A 16,364-nucleotide genomic window follows, 5' to 3' on the forward strand; every position below is an offset into this window, starting at 1 on the left:
GAGAACAAACTGAGGGTTGCTGGAGGGGATTGGGGTGGGGGGATGGGCTAAATTGGCAAGGGATTTAGGGAGGATACTTGTTGGGATGAGTACTATGTGTTATATAGAGAGAATGAATCACTGGGTTCTACTCCTGAAATCATTATTGCACTATATGCTAACTAACTTGGATGTAAATATATAAATAAATAAATAAATAAATAAATAAATAAATAATAAAATTGGAAAGAGAAAGAAAGAAAGAAAGAAAGAAAGAAAGAAAGAAAGAAAGAAAGAAAGAAAGAAAGAAGAAAGAATCAAAGATTGCCTCCTGTGCCTTCACCTTGTGCTGTATCTGCGGGTTCCCAGAAACATTCCCAGTTATGGCATCTAGAAGGTAATTAATACCCCTTTTGAGGACTAGAGTCACACAACTATGAGAATATTAATGTACATTTCCTGTATTATTTTTAAAGGAACAAAATAATATTTTAAATCATTTTTGAATTTTCAGAGATAAGAAAACGTTCCTGATAAGTATCTACCTTATCTTGATGATAAGTATCATCAAGCAGTGAGAAATGGAAACTATTTCTATGACATTCTTTATTTTGGATGTGCAAATGCAATTTATATCCTCTGTAGTGAAATATCCTCTCTAGTGGTTTTCTTTGATCTGCTTTCCCTGTAATACCAACTTCTTCAACCATGGATTTTACTACAGTAATTACAAATCATCATTTGATTCCAATCCCTTTGTGAAAACTTAATAAATAATGATTTTTAGATAGTGGAACACTATATTCCATTTTCAAATGAAAATAATAATGAGGTATTTGCAGTTCATACAGAAATTCCAAAAAAATACCCTAAATACAAATGAACTCTTAAACACCTATATAACAACTCCAAAATTATATCTGAGAACTGTACTGGTTATGAATTATAATGATATTCCACACCGCAAACAACACACGCTATGATGATAGAGAGATAATAGTTAAAGGATAATAAAGATACTACTTAAATTGGGCCCAGCTTTGCTATAGGTTTAGTAGGTTTGACTATGTGAAGGTCACATACCATGAAGGGCTAAACTTTCCAGGAAAGGGAGTGGAATTGAAAATCATAATGCTAAAAGTGCAACAACTGATGATTGAGCCTATCAGTTAGCTTGCTGTGTAACAAACCATCCTAAAATCTAGTTTTTTATTATTATGTATTATTCTTGGATTGGATTGGCAAGTCGTCTGATCTGGGATGGCTAGTCAAGGATGGCTTTACTCACCTCTCTGGGTGTTGGCTTGACTTGAGGTGATACCATGGAAACATATGGGCATTTCTCATTTCCGGCAGATTGGCCTATCTCATTCATTTGGTGGTGGTTTCATGGTTCCCAAGAGCAGCAAGATAGGCTACCCCAGCACTCAAGACTTTCCAAGTTTCTTCTGCTGTTACATTTTCTATTAAGCCACATGCCCAAGACCATGAACAAGTAAAAGGAATTCTTATGGCTGTTTTTGCAAATAACTTACCATAGTACAGTACACACTTTCATCCAGAACCACCTACCTCTTAAAATTTTTGCTGATGTGCACATAAAGATTCAATATAACAGATTTTCCACTTGATTGTAAATTAGGATAAAAATGTAAACTTTTATAGAGAATATTGAGACAATGAGAGTTTGGATAGAAAGGGTAGGTGCATTTTCAAATGGAAAACCTGAAAGTGGAAGAAACTGTGTTTAAACACAAATGTTATGAACAGCTTTGGATAACTTTGTGTTTTACTTCTGACACTTTCAACTAACATTTTGCCTATAATTGAGATATTTGAGCAGCCTTTAATTGGCATGCATCTGTATTACAATTTTATAAAAAAAACTTCCCATGACTTCCTTTACTAATATATTTACCCATCAGTACCAGGTGATGTGCTGATGTGCTGGGGATCCAAGGAAGATAGCCTCTGTCCCTGGGATGTATGTCCTTTGCAAACCCAGTATCTGAGTCCCTGTTGTTTATTAATCAATCAATTTCACCCTCTTCTATAGCAAAGGAAAGTAAAGGAGTGTTGGGAAGTAATTTTCTAATTTTTAGAAGTCACAGATTGATATCATTAAGAAGCATAATTTTTCTTCTGTTTTGTCAAAATGCTCCACATGTTGCAACAATTCATGGCCTATTTAGGAATCTTTAAGTTCTCCAATTATTAAAACAAATTAGGAACATAAGGTCTCCACAAGCATGATGATTTAAATTGGGGGATTCTGCACATTTATCACATTTTACATTTACTACTATTTTAAACACATTAATTTCACAGCTATTTATGAATTATATAAAATGTTTATTTGTAAGAATGATTTTTTTCTTCTTCAGAAAGGAAAATTGATTAGTGACATTGTAAATAAGTTTATGAAAAACATAAAAATATTTCTCTGTGTGTGGGAAGTGTTTCTTCAACATTTAGTAAAATGTAGACACAATAAAACATCCATCCCATGCACTACACACACTATCCACATTATACCATCTTGAGTTGGAGTTTGTGGCAAGGCTTTAGAATAAAGGAAGTATCCTCCCAAATCCCTCTGCCTCCAACCCCAGAGCATCATGGGGTGTTCCTTTCCCTTACAAGAAAGTAATATTGGAGGTGGAGACAGGAATCCATTACTCACTCTGTAAGCTGAAGCCTCACAGATGGTTTCTGAAAACAATGGTTCCCTCTTTATCTCTGGTTTTGCTTTCTGTGGTTTCATTAGCCCTCAGTCAACCTCAGTTCTGAAATTGATGACCCTCCTTCTGATCTATTGTTAGGACAGTAGTCGCCTAACATTATATCACAATGCCTATGTCATTCATCTCACCTCATCTCATCACGTAAGCATTTTATCATCTCACATCATCACAAGAAGGATGACTACAGTACAATAAGATACAAAGAGAGAGAGAGAGAGAGAGAGAGAGAGAGAGAGAGAAAGCACATTTGCATAACTTTTTTTGCAATATATTTGTTATAATTGTTCTGTTTTGTATCAGTTATAATTAACCTCTTACTATGCCTAATTTGTAAATTAAACTTTATCATATGTATGTACATATAGGGAAAAAAAGAGTATATTATATGGTCCAGTACTATCTGTGGTGTCAGGCATTCAGTGGGGTTCTTGGAACATATTCTCCAAGGATGAGGGGGATAACTGTACTTCATGTAGAATTCAAACATATAAAATTTCCTTTTAGTGGCAGGGCGTAGAACTTGTGTAGAAGCCATTCTATCTCATCTTTTTTGTAAAAGTTAAGACAGAAATGAGTGAAATGGAAAATTACTTTCAACAGTAGAAGGCTAATGTAGGCATGAATATGGAAATATAAAATGTTGCAATTGGAAGGGCCCTACGTTTAATCTACACCAACCACCCCATTGTGTAGATGAGGAAACTGAAGCTGAGGAAGGTAAACAATCTCATGTGGTTTGTAAACAGGGTGAATACGGAGGGAACTTCTGCACTGGGCTTCTTCCTTTTACATGTCTGGTGGTTTCTTCCTCTAACCAGATTTCAGCCATCTCTAGGGAAACAGATTTTAACTGTGTAGTTTAGAGCAATTAGTGCTTAGCAGTTGTGGGACTTGATGAAAATTACTTAATCTCTTAAACCTCAGTTTAACCACTGGGAGGAAGGGTTATTATAGTCTCTGTATCAATAATCAGAGACTGGAAGGTAAAGAAACATTTGCACCTCATATCTTGCTGTATGATTTACTGATTTCAAGTCAGCATTTTTAAAATGTTTTATTGTGAATGTATATAACCTGTGCATTAGTGGGAATAGGAAGTAAAGGTGATAGAGGAGAGGAAGAACCTTTGTAGGACACTCTTTGTTTTGCCATTTTTACACAATAAAAACAAGCACTTAGAATTTTGGAGCCCAAAATTCAAACAAATTTTGACATATTGAGTAACCTTGGTAAAATTCCTCAAGTTTTCTGAGTTTTAATATCCTTGATATAATATAGATTTTAAAAAATCTGTATGATTTTAGGTTTTTTGTAAAATATAGTTGGGACTTTTATAGAGAGTATTCTTTTTTAATTTAAATTTTAGTTAATATACAATGCAATATTGGTTTCAGAAGTAAAATTCAATGATTCATCACTTACATACAACACCCAGTGCTCATCACAAGTGCCCTCCTTAATACCTATCACACATCTATCCCACCTCCCTTCCACCTCTCTCCATCAACCTTAAGTTTGTTCTCTATCATTAAGAGTCTCTTGTGGTTTGTTTCACTTTCTTCTCTTTCCCGCCTTCCCCTGCATCCATCTGTTTTTTGTTTGTTTGTTTGTTTGTTTCTTAAATTCCAAAAATGAGTGAACTTATCTGATCTTTATCTTTCTCTGATTGACTTATTTCACTTAGCATAATGCATTCTAGCTCCATCATGGCATTGTAAATGGCAAGATTTTCATTCTTTTTGATTGTCAAGTAATATTCAGTTGTATACATATACCACATCTTTTTTTTTAGTTTATTTATTTATTTTGAGAGAGAGAGAAAGAGCACTAGTGGAGGAGAGGCAGAGAGAGAGGGGGAGACAGAGAATCCTAAGTAGGCTCCGTGCTGTAAGTACAGAGCCCTACATGGGGCTTGATCCCATGAACTGTGAGATCATCAGCTGAGCCAAAATCAAGAGCTGGACAAGAGTCCATTAGGACTGAGCTAGACAGGCACCTCAGTATACCACATCTTCTTTATCCATTCAACAGTTAATGAATATTTGGGCTCTTTCCATAGTTTGGCTATTGTTATTAATGCTGTTATAAACATTGGGGTATATGTACCCCTTCAAATCTGTATTTTTGTATCATTTTGGTAAATAACTATTAGTGCGATTGCTGGGTTGTAAGATAGTTCTATTTTTAACATTTTGAGGAACCTCCATACTGTTTTCCGGAGTGGCTGCACCAGTTTGTGGTCCTACCAAGAGTGCAAGAGGGTTCTCTTTCTCCACATTCTCACTGACACCTGTTGTTTCTTGTGATGTTAATTTTAGCCATTCTGACAGGCGTGAGGTGATATCTCATCATGGTTTTGATTTGAATTTCTCTGATGAGGAGTGATGTTGAGCATCTTTTCACGTCTCTGTTGGCCATCTGTATGTCTTCTTTGGAAAAGTGTCTGTCTATTCATGTCTTCTGCCTATTTGTTTGTTTTTTGGATGTTGAGTTTGATAAGGTCTTTATAGATTTTAGATATTGCCCTAACCCTTTGTCAGATATGTCATTTGCAAATACTTTCTCCAATTATTTGTTATCATTGATCACATAGGTAGGCCTTGGCCCTGCTTGGAAGAACATTTTTCATCCTTTTCTCCTCATTCTCTTATCTGATAAACCAGTATTAAAGAAACGAAGGAAGTAACATGTATGAATATCTGTATGAGTCACACTGTCATTGTCATATGCTGAATTTTATTTAAAGTACTGAGTGTGTTCCCTGTGCAAATATAGCCTGTTACATAGTCAGCAATCATCATTGTTAAGCTAAAATCCTGCCATCAAGTAGTTGAGGCGCCTACTCACCTCATCCAGTCTATTCTGTCTGGCAGAATTGTTACTGTCTCATCAGGTATCCTTTTGAACTTGCTCCAGGTCTTTTGTTCCATCTATTATGTGGCTCACTCCTGCACCTCTCTGAGGTTTTGGTTCTAAGTCAACTTCTCAATAAGGAAAGCAGTACTTTCTCCCTCATTCCACTCCCCATTCCACATTTTCCAAGGTACCAGTTGGTATAGGCTGTGGATTGCTCCTCTTACAAACTGCTCTGGGGAATTTTGCACCCATGATATGTGTCCAGCATGAATCAGCAGGAGCTGTGCTCCACAGTCTCTCACACACTGAAAAGGAGGTGTGCTCTTCAAACATCATCTCAGAAATGGCACACCTCACTCTGCTCACATAACACTTTATCATAAATAAGGTGGCAGACACAACCCCAAAAGGGGGAGGGGGAAGTGCAATTCTACTCTGTGCCCACAAGGAGGGCTGCTGCAGTACTTGGTGAAGAGCACCAGTGACCACCATGATCTGTATCTAGCTGCCAAATATTGTCTATCTCTCCCACATCAGGGAAGATATATCCCACCCTTCTTCAAATGAGGTAACCAAAAAGGTCCACCCAGGCCCAGCTTCAACGTCAAGGTTATGTGTATTTGTGCTGACATCCACATCAATTCTGTACATGGTTTTTCTTGGTCTATCAACTTCTAAACTAAAGAGAAAAGCTATTTGACCTACTCCAGCATACCTGGTATGTCTACAACAATGGAGAAGAGCCAAGATCATCACAATCAACCCATTGGTTTCACAGCAATTTTGAGACTCTAATTGGCAGATCCTGAGTGGGCTCTGTTCCCTGGAAGGAAGGCATCTTCTTTGATTAAGCTTTAATTCTGCTCCTAACGTAGGGTTCCAAAGGACTCTTCTCCCTGGCTCTTGACTCCATTGTCTGAGAGTTTATTCTTTTTCCACTAGCTACTTTAGCCATGAGAAAAAAATGAGCATTGGAAAATAAGGTCTGATCAGTTTTCCAAGCCATAATCAGCCCATTATAGATAGTAATGCAAAAATAATCTCAGTTTCAAAGAGTCACAGACGTCTCTTCCTGACTTGATGGTCCTTTGGCAGTAGAACTCTCTTAAAACCGAGTCAGCTTCTTACCTATTAGGAGAGTTTCACATGTGCATAGCCACATTCACAGACCTCTTGTGAACACTATTCTAGGATTCACCATGTGCCTTTGCTTTTACATACCACTGCCTCTCCCATCCTTTTGCTTACTCTTTCTCTTAAATTAAATATAGTTACCTTGGCCATATCAGCCTTCAATGGAAGAGTCATACTTTAGTCTCATATCCTGAAGCCATGTTTGTATGATTAAAGATCTTACAGGTTGACAACTTAATCCATTTAGGGATTTTTAGCAGTGATTCTGATTATTTTGCAAAGCTGAGTTTCAATGAACTTTTATTCTCAAAGCATTTCTTGATATTCTGATTTACTGATGGTAATGAGAAGTATTTGCTTCTTCTAACCCTGCAAGAAACTGTTTGCTTTATGTTTCTTTTCTCTTTCATACTGCTTTCAGACTGGCCAATTATCTTCTGAGATAATTTCTTTCTTATGTTAACTTACCAAAAACAGTCAATAGCAGCCAACACATTCTTATTAATGTTCCTTTTCCAACCTCTGCCCAAAGAGCTATGCATTCATTAGATGTGCTCTGCCTTATTACAGGTGTCAACTTTGCCAAGCATTTCACCCATGCATGACATGAGCCACTTTATCTCCAGTCCTAAGCCTGTTATAGTTTTGTTTCAGCATTCTTTTTTGTTAATAAACTGATTTTCTTTCTTTTATTTTTTATTGAGATATAATTGACATTTAATGTAATATTAGTTTTAGGTATACAAATGTTTTGACATATGTATATGCTACAAAATGATTACCATAATAAGTCTAGTTAACATCCATCATCCACATAATTAGAAATATTTTTTTCTATGATGAGAACTTTTAAGATCTACCCTTAGTGACTTTCTATTATGCAGTACAGTATTGTTAACTATAGTCACCATGCTGTACATTACACCCCCAGGACTTATTCATCCTATGATGGGAAATTTGTACCTTTTGATTCCTTTCATCTTTTCCCCCACCTCCAACTCCCCACACCTGGAATTCACCAATCTGTTCTCTGCATCCATGACTTCAGTTGTTTGTTTTGTTTTGTTTTAGTTTCCACATAGAAGTGAGATCATATGGTATTTATCTGGTTTGGTCTGACTTATTTTACTTATGGCAGCACTGGTTGAAACCCATTTTTAAATTAGTATATGACAGGAAATAACACACATGCATGTGTGTAGACACACACACACACACACACACACACACACAAACTTCCTCTTAGTCTCTCTCTGTCTCTGTCTCTGTCTCTCTTTCTGTCTCTCTCAGTCTCTGTGCAGTTCTGGGTTTAGAGTCTGTCAATGAGAAACATGTGCAAAATTCTGGACAGTGATGAAGAGCCAGAGGCCATTATTCTCCAGAGGCTTGTTTAAGCAGAAACATGAACAGAGGGAAGGAGTTGAATGGGACCTTCTGGATGCTGAGATTTCACTCAGCTCTGGACGCTTCCACAGCAACCTGCCTTCAGCTGCTGCTTCCCTGGAGTTTTCTCTCTCAGCTCCTCAAACACTTAAGCAAGATGCAGATTCTCTGTACATAATTCTTTCCATATTGAACCCTTGGATAACTTTTGTATTTTCTAGCTGAAATATTACCTAATACACTGAACTCATCTTTTATGATTGGTATATTTGACCATCAAGCATGCTGGGTTTTTTTCACCTTAACTGTATGTTTAATTTCCTGACTAGAATACAAGCTCCATGAGGACAAGGAGTTTTCTTGGCACAGGGCTGGGTCTTCAGTGGTTTTCAGGGCCTGGCATACTCAGTGCAGCAAACATATGATAAATAAACATATTAATTAATAAAAACTAGGATCTGTTCAGTTCAATTACTTATCTCAGAAAGATTCTTTAACTGGAAACTCGGTGTAAGGAATAAATGTGGGATTTGTTGAGGATAACTGAACCCACACTCTGTAAGAGCAATTCATTTATAATATCTAATATATAAAGGAAACTAAAAGATATAAAAATCTCCAATAGTCTGCATCTAGATCCTCCTTACTATGGGCTTGATTGCTTTAAACTGTGATTAGGAGAAATGCCTCTGAGGTAGTCCAGTCTCTGGACATTTCTTTAGGTCTCATGGTAAAATTAGTACCATCCCACACCTGATGGTCACAGCAAAGTCTTATTCTGTACGGAGAATATCAAATGGTTTCCAATTACAGAGGTCACCTGAGCCTCACCAGCATTCTCTTGAATCAGAGTTTGGCTTGAGTTCTATCACCTTTATAGTTCTTTGTTGTTACTTGTTTCTTACTTTTCTTTCTGATTTGAGTTGTGTTGTTTCAGAAGGCCTTTAAGTGAAGATAGTAATTATTATATAGCTAATACTTATGGATCAATGCCAGACACTAAGGTTTTTCCTTTAATCATTTCCTTTCTTTTTTATACCTCATTTAGGAAGTACGCATTCTACCCATTTTACAGATTATAATGAGGCTTAAATAGGTTGTGTTACCTGTCAAAGCTTGGACTTGAGAATGCAGGGGGATCTGCATCTATGCTCTGATTTATAGTCTACTACCTCTTGGCCCCTTATCACACTTTATGTGTTTATTATAATTTAAGATTTACAGAATCTTTTTTACATATGTTATCACATTATTGCCTAATAATACTGGTTATCATTTGTTAAAATATGTGCTATGTTGAGCCAGGCACTATACCAAGCACTGACAGAAAGGTACATGGGGGATAAGGGTGTATACATGAAGGAAAACCAAACTCTTGACAAAGGAAATAAAGCATACAGAAAATTTAGTAATAGAACGATGTTGCCTCTCATTTTTCTCTGTTTCAGGAATACCAAATTGATATATTTTTTGCTCAGACCTGGACAGACAGTCGCCTTCGATTCAACAGTACAATGAAAATACTCACTCTGAACAGCAACATGGTGGGATTAATATGGATTCCAGATACAATCTTCCGCAATTCTAAAACTGCAGAGGCTCACTGGATCACCACCCCCAATCAGCTCCTCAGAATTTGGAATGATGGGAAAATCCTTTACACTTTAAGGTGAGATGTTGGTGGATTTTTTAAAAAATTTTTATGATAAAATTTATTATCAAATTGGTTTCCATACAACACCCAGTGCTCATCCCAACAAGTGCCCTCCTCAATGCCCATCACCCACTTTCCCCTTTCCCCCACCCCTCATCAATCCTCAGTTTGTTTTCAGTATCCAAGAGTCTCTTATGATTTGCCTCCCTCGCTCTCTGTAACTTTTATTTCCCCTTATCTTCCCCCATGTTCTTCTGTTAAGTTTCTCAAGATCCACATATGAGTGAAAACATATGGTATCTGTCTTTCTCTGACTTGCTTATTTCACTTAGCATAATACCCTCCAGTTCCATCCATGTTGCTGCAAATGGCTAGATTTCATTCTTTCTCTTTGCCAAGTAGTATCCCATTGTATATATAAATCACATCTTCTTTATCCATTCATCAGTTGATGGACATTTAGGCTCTTTCCATAATTTGGCTGTTGTTGAAAGTGCTGTTATAAACATTGCCCCTATGCATCAGCACTCCTGTATCCCTTGGGTAAATTCCCAGCAGTGTTATTGCTGGGTCATAGGATCGATCTATTTTTAACTTTTTGAGGAACCTATACACTGTTTTCCAGAGCTGCTGCACCAGTTTGCATTACCACCAACAGTGCAAGATGGTTTCCATTTCTCCACAGCCTCTCCAGCATCTATAGTTTCTTGGTTTGCTCATTTTAGCCACTCTGACCGGCATGAGGTGGTATCTAAGTGTGGCTTAGATTTGTATTTCCCTGATGAGGAGTGACATTGAGCATCTTTTCATGTGTCTGTTGGCCATCTTAATGTCTTCTTTGGAAAAGTGTCTATTCATGTCTTCTGCCCATTTCTTCACTGGATTATTTGTTTTTCTAATATTGAGTTTGGTAAGTTCTTTATAGATTTTGGATGCTAACCCTCTATCTGACAGGTCATTTGCAAATATCTTCTCCCATTATGTCATTTGCCTTTTAGTTTTGTTGATTATTTCCTTTGGAGTGCAGAAATTCCTTACCTTGATGAGGTCCAATAGTCCATTTTTGCTTTTATTTCCCTTGCATTTGGAGACATGTTGAGGAAGAAATTACTACAGCTGAGGTAAAAGAGGATGTTGCCTGTTTTCTCCTCTAGGGCTTTTATGGTTTCATGTCTCACGTTTAAGTCTTTCATCTGTTTTGAGTTTATTTTTGTGTAGGGTGTAAGAAAATGGTTTAGTTTCATTCTTCTGCATGTTGTTGTCCAGTTCTTCCAGCACCATTTGTTAAAGAGACTATCTTTTTTCCATTGGATACTCTTTCCTCCTTTATCAAAGATTAGTTAGCCATACATTTATGGGTCCAATTCTGGAGTCTCTATTCTATTCCATTGATCTATGTGTCTGTTGTTTTGTTTTGTTTTGTATTTTATTTATTTATTTATTTATTTATTTATTTATTTTTGCCAAAACCCTACTTTCTTGATGATTACAGCCTTGTAGTAGAGGCTAGAGTATGGGATTGTGATACCTCCCACCTTGGTTTTCTTCTTCAATATTACTTTGGCTATTCAAAGTCTTTTGTGGTTCCATACAAATTTTAGAATTGTTTGTTCTAGCTTTGAGAAGAATGCTGGTGCAGTTTTGATTGGGATTGCCTTGAATGTGTAGATTACTTTGGATAGTACTGACATGTTAACAGTATTTATTCTTCCAATCCATGAGCATGGAATGTTTTTCCATTTCTTTGTGCCTTCTTCAATTTCCTTCATAAGCTTTCTATAGTTGTCAGCATAGAGGTCTTTTATATCTTTGGTTAAGTTTATTCCTAGGTATTTTATGTTTCTTGGTGCAATTGTGAAGGGGATCAGTTTCTTTATTTGTCTTTCTGTTGCTTCATTATTGGTTTATAAAAATGCAACCAATTTCTGTACATGGGTTCTGTACACTGTGACTTTGCTGAATTCATGTATCAGTTCTAGCCAACTTTTGCTGGAGTCTTTCGGGTCTTCCATGTACAGTATCATGTCATTTGCAAAAAGTGAAAGCTTGACTTCATCTTTACCAATTTTGATGCATTTTATTTCAATTTGATGTCTGATCGTTGAGGCTAGGACTTCCAACTCTATGTTAAACAACAGTGATGAGAGTGGACATCCCTGTCGTGTTCCTGATCTCAGGGGGAAAGCTCTCAGTTTTTCCCCATTGAGGATGGTAATAGCTGTGGGCTTTTCATAAATGGCTTTTATGATGTTGAAGTATATTCATTCCATCCCGACTTTATTGAAGGTTTTTGTTAAGAAACAATGCTGAATTTTGCCAAATGTTTTTTTTGCGTTGATTGACAGGATCATATAGTTCTTATCTTTTATTTTATTAATGTGATGTATCACATTAATTGATTTGCAAGTATTGAACCAGCCCTGCAGCCCAGGAATGAATCCCACTTGAACATGGTGAATAATTCTTTTTATATGCTGTTGAACTTGATTTGCTAGCGTCTTGTTGAGAATTTTTACATCCATATTCATCAGGGATATTGACCTGTAGTTCTCTTTTTTTCACTCAGTCTCTGTCTGGTTTGTGAATCAAAGTAATGCTGGCTTCATAGAATGAGTCTGGAAGTTTTCCTTCCCTTTCTAATTTTTGGAACTTGAGAAGGATAGATATTAACTCTGCTTTAAATGTCTGGTAGAATTCCCCAGGGAAGCCATCTGCTCCTGGACTCCTATTTGTTGGGAGGTTTTTGATAACTGATTCAATTTATTCATTAGTTATGGGTCTGTTCAAATTTTCTATTTTTTTCCTGTTTGAGTTTTGGTAGTGTGTGGGAGTTTAGGAATTTGTCCATTTCCTCCAGGTTGTCCAGTTTGCTGGCATATAATTTTTCATAGTATTCCCTGATAATTGTATTTCTAAGGAATTGTTTGTAATAAATTTTCATTCACGTTTTATATATTTGGGTCCTCTCCCTTTTCTTATTGAGAAGCCTGGCTAGAGGGTTATCAATTTTGTTTATTTTTTCAAAAAAACAACTCTTGGTTTCATTGATGTGCTCTACAGATTTTTTAGATTCTATATTGTTTATTTCTGCTCTGATCTTTATATTTCTCTTCTTCTGCTGGGTTTGAGGTGTCTGCTGTTCTGCTTCTATTTCCTTTAGGTATGCTGTTACATTTTGTTTTTGAGATTTTTCTTGTTTCTTGAGATAGGCCTGGATTGCAATGTATTTTCCTCTCAGGACTGCCTTCGCAGCTTCCCAAAGCATTTGGATTGTCGTATTTTCATTTTCATTTGTTTCCATATTTTTTTTTAATTTTTTCTCTAATTGCCTGGTTGATCCATTCATTCTTAGGTAGCATGTTCTTTAATCTCCATGTTTTTGGAGGTTTTCCAGACTTTTTCCTGTGGTTGATTTCAAGTTTCAAAGTATTGTGGTCTGAAAGTGTGCATGGTATGATCTCAATTCTGTTATACTTATTAAAGGCTGTTTTGTGACCCAGTATGTGATCTAATTTGGAGACTATCCCATGTACACTCAAGAAGAAAGTATATTCTACTGCTTTCGGATATAACGTCTAAATATATATGTCAAGCCTACCTGGTCCAATGTATCCTTCAGGGCCCTTATTTCTTTATTGATTCTCTGTCTAGATGATCTGTCCATTGTTGTAAGTGGAGTTTAAAGTCCTCTGCAATTACCACATTCTTACCAAAAAGATTGCTTATGTTTGTGATTAATTGTTTTATATATCTGGGGGCCCTTCTTCTAGTTTGTCTGATATAAGTATGGCTACTCCAGGTTTCTTTTGACTTCCAGTAGCATGATAAATAGTTTTCCATCCACTCACTTTCAATCTGAAGGTGTCCTCAGGTCTAAAATGAGTCTCTTGTAGACAGTAAATAGATGAGTGTTTTTTTTTTATCCATTCTGATACCCTATGTCTTTTGGTTGGAGCATTTAGTCCATTTACATTCAGTGTTATTATTGAAAGATATGGGTTTAGAGTCACTGTGTTATTTGTAGGTTTTTATGCTTGTAGTGATATCTCTGGTACTTTGTGGCCCTTACAGCATTTCACTCAGAGTCCCCTTTAAGATCTCTTGTAGGGCTGGGTTAGTGGTGATGAATTCCTTTAGTTTTTCTTTGTTTGGGAAAACTTTTATCTCTCCTTCTATTCTGAATGACAAGCCTGCTGGATAAAGGATTCTTCATTGCATATTTTTCCTGTTCGACACATTGAAGATTCCCTGCAATTCCTTTCTGGCCTGCAAAGTTTCAGTAGATAGGTCTGCTACTACCCTTATGTGTCTACCTTTGTATAAGGCCTGTTTATCCCTAGCTGCTTTCAGAATTCTCTCTTAATCCTTGTATTTTTCCAGTTTCACTATGATATGTTGTGCAGAAGGTCAATTCAAGTTACATCTGAAGGGAGTTATCTGTGCCTTTAGGATTTCAATGCCTGTTTCTTTCCCCAGATTGGGTGAAGTTCTCAACTATGATTTGCTCAAGTACACCTTCAGCCCCTTTCTCTCCTTCTGGAATTCCTATGATATGGATATTGAGTCACTTAGTTCTCTAATTCTCCCCTTGTGATCCTGGATTTTCTTTTAATCTCTGTTTTTCTCAGCTTCCTCTTTTTCCATAATTTTATCTTCTAATTAACCTATTCTCCCCTCTGCCTCTTCAATCTGTGCTGTGGCTACCTCCATTTTATTTTGCACCTTATTGATAGCATTTTTAATTCATCATGACTATTTTTGAGTCCCTCGGTCTCTGTAGCAATAGATTCTCTGCTGTCTTCTATTCTTTTTTCAAGCCCAGTGATTAATTTTATGACTATTATTCTAAATTCTTGTTCAGTTATGCTGCTTAAATCTGTTTTGATCAATTCTTTAGCTGTCACTTCTTCCTGTAATTTCTTTTGAGGAGAATTCTTCTGTTTCATCATGTTGGCTAGTTTTTTGCCCTTTATGAGTTTAAAAGCTTGTTATGTGCTCTACACCTGCAAGCACTGTTGTATTAATGGTTGGTTATATACTGTCCTTGCCTGGCACTTCAGGAGGTGTTTTTTGGAGAGTGTTACTTTCTCTCTGTTGTTGTGACTTTGGTTATTTTATTTCCCTACTTGTAGTGATGATCTGCCACCAAAGCACCATCTGTGTTTTGATATGTTCCTTGAAGTAGTCCTGTGTTCTCTCACATTGTCCTGTTTATCCCTGGTAGACTCAGTCTCTTTTTCTCCCAGACTCTTGGACTTTAAAGTCCTTTGGCTTCAACCTTTCTTTAGGAGACATAGGAAGTATGGATCCCCCTACTTCTCTGCCATGTTGGCCCTTCTCTCAGATGTTGGTGGATATTGGATCACAGATGGGCTGATACTGGAGTCTTTAATTTAGATTATTATAGACATGGGACCCTCTTTTCATATTGGTGAGTTCTATCACTTCTCATGTTTGACATGTTATCTCATTCTAAAAAAGTTCATCCTAATGATACTATATGTGAAAATAAAGACCTACAAATTAGCTGCAATGAATATAAAGTCATTCCTTCATCAGAATCCATTTCTGTTGAAAATAGTCTGTGGAAATTATGTTTAATGTATTTAACCCAATGGGTCAACTCAGCTAGGAAAATAAAGATGTCTTAGAGTGCTAATTAACAAATGTAATCATAACCAAATTCAGGAACAGAGGGAAAAAAGAGCACAGAGGGCATTCCCCAATGCATCCCTAATGGAACTGGCAGCTAGTGTAATGAGACTTCCTAAGGGGTAGGCAGTCCTCACAAACCTGGAAATGTAAGAAAAACTGCACTTCAGAGAAGTGAACTGACTTACCTGTCAAAACTCACCACTGGCAACTAGTGTTATCAGAGTCTCTGTATCTCAGGAGTCTTTCCATTAGCATAGTCCAAGTCTAACTGATCATCTAGCTGTAACATACCACAGAAATGCCATACACCTGGGCTAACCTTTCTGTTCATCTAATATTAGGATCAGGACAGCACCTTCCAGAAACTGTTGTCCCCATTGCCTGTCACCTTTCAGGTGACACTGGGCATGCTCATGCTCTTCTAACAGACTTTCTCTCACTGCCTTGCAGCACCATGACTCCTCCCTGTGTCTCCTGCTCCTGCTCTTATGCTGTCCCTCCTAACACTGCTTCTTCTGTCTCAGGACTTCCTCATCACTTCAATCATTTTCCTCTCTCCTGTTGGCTTAGCTCATTCCTTCCCATATCTATGCTGAGGTTTCCTGCATGTCTACTTCCAACCCAGAACTTCCTTTATGGACTCCAGATGCTTGAAACTACCTGTCCATGTAATGTCTCCTCCTGAAGGTCTAAAAAAAGCATTTCAAACTCAGCATGCCTCAGGATAATGTGAATTCTCTAATTCTTCTCACCCATGTGTCTTCTTGGCTCAGTGAAGTCCACCACCAGCTGCTGGGTACTTCTCCTTTCTCACCCCCACATTCAGTGTATGAGATCCTAATTGCAGGTAAGTTGTGGCCATGAGGTGTTACAGGTACTTCCTCATCAATCTTAAAGTAATGTGATTGAGAATCTGAAATGAAGGTGAGCCTCAGCAAACCAGAATAGGGACATGGCCC

The 16,364-nt window shown here is 37.1% G+C and overlaps 1 protein-coding gene across 2 annotated transcripts in view; it reads left to right on the forward strand.

The window, feature by feature from the left end:
- The window catches only part of GABRG3 (gamma-aminobutyric acid type A receptor subunit gamma3), a 686,498-nt gene that overhangs the window by 373,051 nt on the left and 297,083 nt on the right, over positions 1-16,364 (forward strand). For both annotated transcript variants that reach the window (XM_027067862.2, XM_027067864.2), the window contains exon 4: positions 9,545-9,765. In XM_027067862.2, the coding sequence (XP_026923663.2) occupies positions 9,545-9,765 (221 nt within the window). The remainder of the gene's footprint in view (positions 1-9,544; positions 9,766-16,364) is intronic.

The sequence above is a fragment of the Acinonyx jubatus genome, chromosome B3, assembly GCF_027475565.1.
Source record: "Acinonyx jubatus isolate Ajub_Pintada_27869175 chromosome B3, VMU_Ajub_asm_v1.0, whole genome shotgun sequence".
Taxonomy (NCBI): Eukaryota; Metazoa; Chordata; class Mammalia; order Carnivora; family Felidae; genus Acinonyx; species Acinonyx jubatus.